The sequence below is a fragment of the Camelina sativa genome, chromosome 15 (genome assembly GCF_000633955.1).
Source record: "Camelina sativa cultivar DH55 chromosome 15, Cs, whole genome shotgun sequence".
In the NCBI taxonomy this organism is placed as follows: Eukaryota; Viridiplantae; Streptophyta; class Magnoliopsida; order Brassicales; family Brassicaceae; genus Camelina; species Camelina sativa.
Window position 1 is genome coordinate 28,975,907 of NC_025699.1, and position 8,605 is coordinate 28,984,511.

General features: G+C 38.0%; 1 protein-coding gene across 1 annotated transcript; it reads left to right on the forward strand.

Moving 5' to 3' along the window:
* LOC104747815 (serine/threonine-protein kinase tricorner-like) lies at positions 4,408–8,381 on the forward strand. The gene is made up of 13 exons (XM_019237182.1): positions 4,408–5,092; positions 5,189–5,363; positions 5,437–5,520; positions 5,621–5,862; positions 5,948–6,161; positions 6,240–6,319; positions 6,758–6,842; positions 6,956–7,087; positions 7,273–7,386; positions 7,510–7,557; positions 7,670–7,754; positions 7,845–7,898; positions 8,010–8,381. The coding sequence occupies exons 1-13, from the start codon at positions 4,857–4,859 to the stop codon at positions 8,168–8,170; spliced, it is 1,710 nt and encodes a 569-aa protein (XP_019092727.1). The 5' UTR covers positions 4,408–4,856; the 3' UTR covers positions 8,171–8,381.

Consider the following 8,605-nt stretch of genomic DNA (forward strand, 5'->3'; position numbering starts at 1 on the left):
CTAATTGTTTCCAGCATGTTAATCAAAGGCAATTCCCTAGCTCTTCTGATAGTCCTATTGAAGCTCTCTGACAAACTGTTACAGACATTAGCAGATCTGGCATTGTTAGAGAAGAAAGCTAGACACCAAGTCTTTGGTTCAGCAGCCAACAAAGCATCATGTGCATCTATGTCGTATACACGCAGCTCTTCCATACGCAAACCATATTCTCCAACTGTTTTGTTATAGGCCACATTCCAGAAAAAGGGTTTGTAGTCAAGATCTCCATATTTCTTTGACCAGTTACCATATACATGCTTTGCACAATTTCTATGCTCAGCATTTGGGAGAACAGTTGCTAGAGCTACTTTTAAACCCTGCATAAAGACAATGATGTAATATTAGTGTTTAAAATAAAAGAGAATGATCAAATAACAGTGCTTAAAACAAAAGAGACTAATCAAATACTTAAACATACCTTCTGTTTGTCAGATATAAAGGTAACTCCATCTCCTACACCCAAGTTTAAGTCATCCATCAATTTTTTAACAAACCAAGTCCAAGAATCCTTGTTCTCACCTCTTACAACAGCCCAAGCAATAGGATAAATCCTATTTTCTGCATCCCTACCAACTGCTGCTAATATCTCTCCTTTCAACTCCCACTTTAAGAAAGCACCATCAAGGCCTATCAAAGGCCTACAATACTGCTTCCAAGTTTTCCTTATAGGTTCAAAGCAAACATAGAAGCTTTCAAAGACTTGTCTTCCATCCTTTTCAACAGTCAAAATCTCTGTTGTAACATCTTTGTTAGTACTCCTCAACTCATTCTCATAGTCCCATAATTTAGCAAATTGTTGTTTCTGAGTATCTAACACCATATCTAATGCAATCCTTCTTGCTTTTCTGCATTTATATATTGAAACTGAGATGTTATACCTGTACATCAACTCATCCTTAATATCAGAGCTCTTTATGTCAGGTCGTCTTCTTACTTCCTCTTTGAACAACCTTGCAATAGTTCCCTGTTTTAGCATCCTAGCTCTTCCTGTGGGCAAATGATTGTGTTTCTCTTCATAAAATTTGACCATCCACTTCCGTATAGGTTTCTCTATGGAGCAATAGATCCTCCATTTACATTTCTCGGGTGTGCATATGGCTGGAAGCCTCTCAGGATGCCACTTATTCAACTTCACATCAAACTGTGTTTTCAAAACATACATCAATAACTGATCTTTGAACTCATCCCCATTGCTAAACGTCTGCATCAGCCATAAGTATGGAGGTTTTCCATAATCTGCTTTACTCTTTCCTTTCAATGACCTTCCATAGTCATCCTTCTTATGCCAATTTGTCCATTCTTCATCAATGTCTTCCCCAGAATCTGGATACTCACCAGGAGGAAGGTGTACCTCAGCCTCAATTTCACTATCATATCCATTTTCATCATCTACATTAGGCTGAGTAGCCGCACCATGAACTGTAGTAGTCTGTTGTTCAGCTTCTGCAAACAAATCTGCAAACCGTGTATCAGCAGCTCCTTCAGGTAATATCTGATTCTCATCCTCAGCTACTTCTTCCTCTTGGGCTTCTTTTTGACATTCCTCATCTCTCTCTTCTTCATCACTTTCTTCCTCTCTGTTTTCACCATCACTTTCTTCTTCATCTATGTCCTCTTCCTCACTATCGACTTCATCATCAGCCTTTTCATCATCATCCAAACATGCTCCAGTCACCAAATTCGCATCATTAATAACATTTGGTGGAGAAACACTATGTTCAACGTAGATGTAAATCTCTCCACAATCTTTTGCCTCTGCAGCCATCTTCATAATCTCGTTATCCTTATCCTGCCATATCGATCTTAACGCTGACATATCCTCATTAGGTAGTCTATACCATACCTTTTCCACATTGCTAACAGTTTCTGGATTATTTGTGAAATCTTCAAAAATTGAGAATGTAAGCAAATCTGGATCTACCAGCATATTTGGTGCAGTTGAACCACCTTTATAGCATATATTCTTCCCTTTCTTCGACAATAAACCTCCGTAGTGAATGTACAAGGTGATTTTCTCGTCATTGTAACTACACATAAAACCAAAAGTAACTTTCAGAACCCATATGAACAATAAAAACAGAGATAAACCCAAAAAATACATGATTCGCAGATGATAAGAAAAAGAAAATGAATCCATGTGAAAATCATAAACAAACAATGTCAAGATCGGAGCATTAGATCTATTACACCTTAATAAGCGACCAAAATAACCACAAAAACAAATTATCTGCCTTGAATCGTGAAACAACCCGACCCCTTTTTTTTTTTTAACAATTAAATACAATGTATAATTAAGCATCTCATACTACTTAATTAACCAACCCAAACCACAACTCAATATTAAACCAGCAATAACATTAAGCACAGCGAAAACATACCAATAATACAAAACCAACAACATCATCAATACAATAACATTCCTAACCATTCTATCCGGCAACCTAACATAACACTAACCAAGGTTCCAACAACATAACCAACAAATCCAATAACACACAAACGAGACCCTAGATCATCCTCCTCCTCATTGCCATGATTCCACGTCACAAACCTGCACACCACAAACAACAATTGAGATGCGTAAGTATTATCACAAATACTTAGTGAGGCAATCCTCCCATCTACTGGGCTATACACACAAGCAACTGAGATTCCAATGCTTAACAAATGACAACCAAACACAACAAACCAGGAAAAATTACGAAACAAGCAACTTGGTGTCGACCGACACCAGAGAGGTGTCGATCGACACTAACCAAACACGGTGTCGATCGACACTAACCAAACATGGTGTCGACCGACACCTAACTGGTGTCGATCGACACTCCCTTCGCAGACGCGATTTGCACGAATCCGAACGACAAACCTCTGTTTCCAATCATCTCCAATCCTTCCAACCTCACCCAAAACCTTCAGGAACCTATAAGAACCATAACACAACCACCACAAGCAAGAACAACACCACTAACACAACCAATCAAGCAAGAACAACACCACAAAGCACCACCAATCAAGCAAGAACAACAAAGGATTCTCAGGCTTAGATAAGCCATGGTCATGCACTCACCTTATCAACTGATTATAACAACCAATACAACCAGTTGAGACCCTCCTAACGTCTAAAACAGCCCAGAAACGCCCTACAACAAGCCACACAACCAAAAACGACTTATAACAAAACTGGAGAGAAACATCAGAAAAGAACAGTCTCAAAGACGAAATCCTAAAATAAAAACCAACCGTTAACTATCAAATCGCTCCGGTGAAGAGCTACCCCTAAACGTCACGAAGCTTCCCACAAAAATTCAGCACGATCAGGCACCACACGAGACCACGATCTCAGTTACAATCTCCGATGGTCCCAACTCGCGTCTGAGAAAACGTGTCTCACGAAACTGCCAATAACTCATCGAGTTTAAATCCAAATATACTTCTGTAAAAAGCCGAATGACGATGAAAGACTTGGGAATAAACCTACCAAATTTCATTACCTTTGAGAACGATTTGATATGCCGAAACTGTTTCCTCCCAAACCCTAACGATTCTGATGTTTCTCCTTTAATCTCCTTCACACTACAATAGGCTCTCTCCTCTCTCTCTATCTCTGAAACCCTAAAAACCTTAATTTGTCGCTTCTCCACTTATAACACGATTTAGGGATTTTCCTTGAACCAAACAGCAATTAAAACGAACCGGACCAAACCAGAAAACATGGTGTCGATCGATACACCAAGGGTGTCGATCGACACCCACACCAAAACCTTAAAAATTGGTTAGGATGTTACAAATCGTACCTCATATTTCTTGATTTTTCTGGATTTCACTTGAACATATTGAATTATAGGGTTCCTCTCTGATTTCGATTTAGGGTGTTTTTCTAGATAACGGGGTTTGGGTTTTAAGTTCTTAAGCGATGTCTAGTTAATATTTAACTCTAGTTAATTAGAAGACAGAGTACTAACACCGTTATGATTTCGTTAACCTCCGTCTCGTATACAATGTTAAATAAGTATAGGGATCATAGTTGGTGATTTAAAATGGGCATAAAGTTTAGTTAAAGTATTTATTTGGGTACAAAATTAATTGAGGTATTAAAAAGCTTATCGTAATTTAGTTGGGGAATTTATATGGAATTTTCCCTTGAATAAAGTATAAATTTCATAGGAGATAGTATTGTAAACTTGGTTTGGTTATTGACTGCCAAAAAAATAAAATAAAAATAGGAAAGAGAGAAAAAGTCTGCATGAAAGCATAAAAGAGAAAATTACGCTGAGAACGAGGCAGACATTGATGATTGATCCTTTCTTCATTCATCAAACCTGTATATGCAACAATCTACATATGTATATATAATCTATTGTATGTTTACGCAAACACGTACATACATCTTCTTTCTTCTGATTTAATGGGTATATACCATAAGATTCATGCGAAATAGGTGCTTGGCTCTAGAGAGTTTCACGCTCATTCAATTCCTCTCTCTTTTCTTCTCTTTCTTCTTCTTCTTTTTGTTTTGTTTTGTTTTTGTTTTTGTTTTCCTTCCTGATTAGAGATTTGTTTCGATTTAATGAATCTGTCACGTTAAAGGTTATAATCCCATATTTTTGTCTAGCTTTCTTGTGTTTTTGATCCTCAGTTTCTCAGATGATTCCAATTGGTGAGGTGATGTTTCTTGATTATTATACTGATGTGTGTTGATTTCTAAATTTTTGTATATTGTACAGAGCGATTTGTTGATGAGAAGATGATGAATCCTCATAAGTGAAATTTGAGTTTTTTTTTCTTTAATCTGTGTGGGGGTGTGTTAAAGAGTAATTATGGATTCTGCAAAGGGTTGGTTTCAGAAGCGGCAGATGCGTGGAGGATCGAGATATAAAGGTGCTTCAGGTGGTGGTGGTGGAGGTGGAAGTAATGGCTCTGCCGATGAGCCCAACATCGAAACTGACGAAGAAGCAGTCTCAAACTCTACCAAACAGAAAGTTGCAGCAGCTAAACAATACATTGAGAATCATTATAAAGAGCAGATGAAGATTCTACAAGAGAGGAAAGAAAGGTGTTATCTTGTGTCTCAACCGAAATGTAAATTCTTCTTATTTGTAAATGAAACTTTCTTGCGTAATTAAATTTTGCTCTTTCATAAATTTAACAGGCGAAGCATGCTAGAGCAGAAGCTGGCGGATGCTGATGTGTCTGAAGAAGATCAAAATAATCTTCTCAAGTTTCTGGAGAAGAAGGAGACAGAGTACATGCGCCTCCAACGCCATAAGTTAGGCGTTGCTGATTTTGATTTGCTTACAATGATTGGGAAAGGTGCATTTGGGGAGGTATGTTTTCCTGAGTTCATCCGCGTGGGAATACAAGTTTTGAGGCTGTTAAAAGGATATGTTGTTTCTCTAGGTTAGAGTTTGTAGAGAGAAGACGACAAATCAAGTTTATGCAATGAAAAAGCTCAAGAAGGCGGAGATGCTTCGCAGAGGACAGGCGAGACTTCCCTATCTATCTATTGCCACTTGATGGTATTGTCTGTGAATCAATCCAACATCCTTTGACTCCATAACTCTTTTTTTTTTTTTATCTCAAGGTTGAACATGTAAGAGCAGAGAGGAATTTACTTGCGGAAGTGGACAGTAACTACATAGTGAAGCTTTACTGTTCATTTCAAGATGATGACCATCTTTACCTTGTGATGGAGTATTTGCCTGGTGGTGATATGATGACTCTTCTGATGCGCAAAGATACTTTGACAGAAGAGGAGGCCAAGTTCTATGTCGCTGAGACAGTTCTCGCTATCGAGTCCATCCACAGGCACAATTACATCCACAGGTTCTGTGAGAGTAAACCAAACACCTTTATTTTTTTCTTCTCTTTTATTTTGGGTGAGCTTATCTTCTTCTTTTTGATTTTGTAGGGATATCAAGCCAGACAACTTGCTGCTTGACAGATATGGGCATCTAAGACTGTCCGATTTTGGATTGTGTAAACCTTTGGACTGCAGTGCCATTGGAGAAAACGATTTTTCAAACAATGCCAATGGATCTACAGAGCAAGAGTCCGGATCAACTGCTCCAAAACGCACACAGCAGGAACAACTTGAACATTGGCAGAGGAACAGGAGAACGCTAGTAAGGCTTCAAATTCACCTTTAAGATTTTTGATAGAGTTCTTTCTCTGTATGTGTCTGATTCCACATGAAATGACAGGCTTATTCCACAGTCGGAACACCGGATTACATAGCTCCAGAAGTTCTGTTGAAGAAAGGCTATGGAATGGAGTGTGACTGGTAAGCAGTTGAGAATCTCTTTGTTTGTCAGAGTCTGTATGGGCTTACATACTCCATCATATTCTGTTGTGTTTAAACCAATTTGTAAAAAGAATAAAGTTAGTACATTGTCTAGGTGTTGTGCACCTCTACGCATTTGCATGAGTTTCAGACACAAACGCAGGCAAGAATGTGTTTGTTTGGTGATCCTGAACTGGAATCTTGTTAGGAAATGCTAACCAATCCTTGTTTATTATCTCTAGCTGCTTTTGTCTCTTATCTACCACTGGACTCAAGCCCGTACTCACATTTTTTGAATGAGTATACATCTTGATGGGTTTCAGTTTCTACTTTTGATGCATTACTTAGTTAAAGGGACCATCTTGAAGCAGTATTTTGTGACACTGTTTACATTTGTGCTTTGCATAGGACGCTAATGTAGTTTGAAATGCTCTATAGGTGGTCTCTTGGAGCAATCATGTACGAAATGCTAGTAGGATATCCACCATTTTATTCAGATGATCCTATGTCAACCTGTAGAAAGGTAAATTTTCGGAAAAATACTGTCAAGGAAAACAATCAAAAGAATGAGATTCTTTTTTACTTTCCAGTGACACTGACATCACATCAAAATCTTGTTCCTGATTTTGGTTGCAGATAGTAAACTGGAAAAGTCATTTGAAGTTTCCTGAGGAAGCAATATTGTCAAAGGAAGCAAAGGATCTTATTAACAGTCTGTTGTGCAGTGTTAGACGTAGGCTTGGTTCCAAAGGTGCTGATGAAATAAAGGTGTCCTTGTACTGATGATTTCTTTGAAAGCTTTTCTTTTTTTGGATGCATGAATAGTTTCTCATATTCAACACTAAGCAACTGTGTCTTTGAATGTAGTTTGATTATGGATAGCAGAGTTCAATACTATGTAATCCAGAGCCTGTGAGATTAAAATGCATGATTTGTTTTCTGCAATATTGCAGGCTCATCCATGGTTTGAAACTGTTGATTGGGATACAATATTCGATATGGATGCAGCTTTTGTTCCAGAGGTCAATGACGATTTAGACACTCAGAATTTTGAGAAGTTTGACGAGGTAACACATCTTTTATCCCATCATACTTCATTCTTTTGGATTTGATGGAGGCATAACAAGATCGATTCCTACACGTAAAAGAGTTGCAGATTGATTAATTCTTTGTGTTATTTGAAAATGCAGTCAGAATCGCAAACTCAGACATCATCCAAGTCTGGCCCATGGAGGAAGGCAAAAAACCATATTCCCTGTTCTGTCTAAACACAATTGCTTGCAGAGATTCAAAACTGCTTTCTTCGTGAATTCCTTTATGTATAATGGTTTCCGCTTTTAACTTGTGCAGATGTTGTCGTCAAAAGACATAAACTTCGTAGGGTATACATACAAGAACTTTGAGATTGTTAATGATTACCAAGTTCCTGGAATGGGTAGACCACTTATACTTAGATCAATGGTTCTTGTATTTGATTGCAATTTAGTTTGAATATGTTAGTAAATGCTTCAATGTTGTTTTGTAGCGGAGTTAAAGAAGAAGAAAAAGTCGACGCGACCAATGGTCAAGGCACTCTTCGGTACACAACAACAACCCCTTTTGCTGGTTCAGAGCATTTGGCTATTTCCATGTGAATCTTGAACGTGTATATTAATTGGTTGTGTGTGTGTTTGAACTGTTCCCATGTTAGATAATGGATCATCGGACACCCCGGATTCATCAGAAACAACGTCGAGACGACCTTGTGATCGACCTCCTCCTGCTCCTCCGGTTGTTCAGGGAAGCTTTCTGAAGCTTCTACCACCAGAACTCGAAGTGAGGCCAAAGCAAGAAGAATCTGAAGCTTGCTAAAACATTTGTCAAGGTTGGAGTTGAGTTGAGTTGAGTTGTGTCCCAAATGTTTTAGGCGGTAGCAAAAATACAAACCGACCGACCACTCCTGTGATCTTTTGGACGACAAGACGCAGTTTGATTCTTATTTTGTTGACATGATGATAAGTACGGTATTAGACTATTTAGGTAATCTTGTTGACAATTTTGCCTGCCAATAATAAAATTCGTAAGGTGCAATGTACAAATATGTTAAAATACCATTAAATTTATAAAAATATATTGAAGTTTGGAAATAGTGAGAAATATACGGGGGGCAAAATGCAATATAGTGGAAGTATAAGGCGGCCATTATTAAATATTAACCCACCACGCACTCACTCACTCATTCACTATTCTTTACCTTGTCAAAATTTCGTTCTTAAAAAAAAAAAAAAAAAAAAAGAAAAACCCTAA

Excerpts from the sequence above, each read along its gene's own strand:
- LOC104747815 (XM_019237182.1), top strand. The coding sequence starts at position 4,857 with ATGGATTCTGCAAAGGGTTGGTTTCAGAAGCGGCAGATGCGTGGAGGA. Across the intron at positions 7,088-7,272 it reads AAGGTGCTGATGAAATAAAG|GCTCATCCATGGTTTGAAAC; the intron begins GTGTCCTTGTAC and ends GCAATATTGCAG. Across the intron at positions 7,558-7,669 it reads AGTCTGGCCCATGGAGGAAG|ATGTTGTCGTCAAAAGACAT; the intron begins GCAAAAAACCAT and ends TAACTTGTGCAG.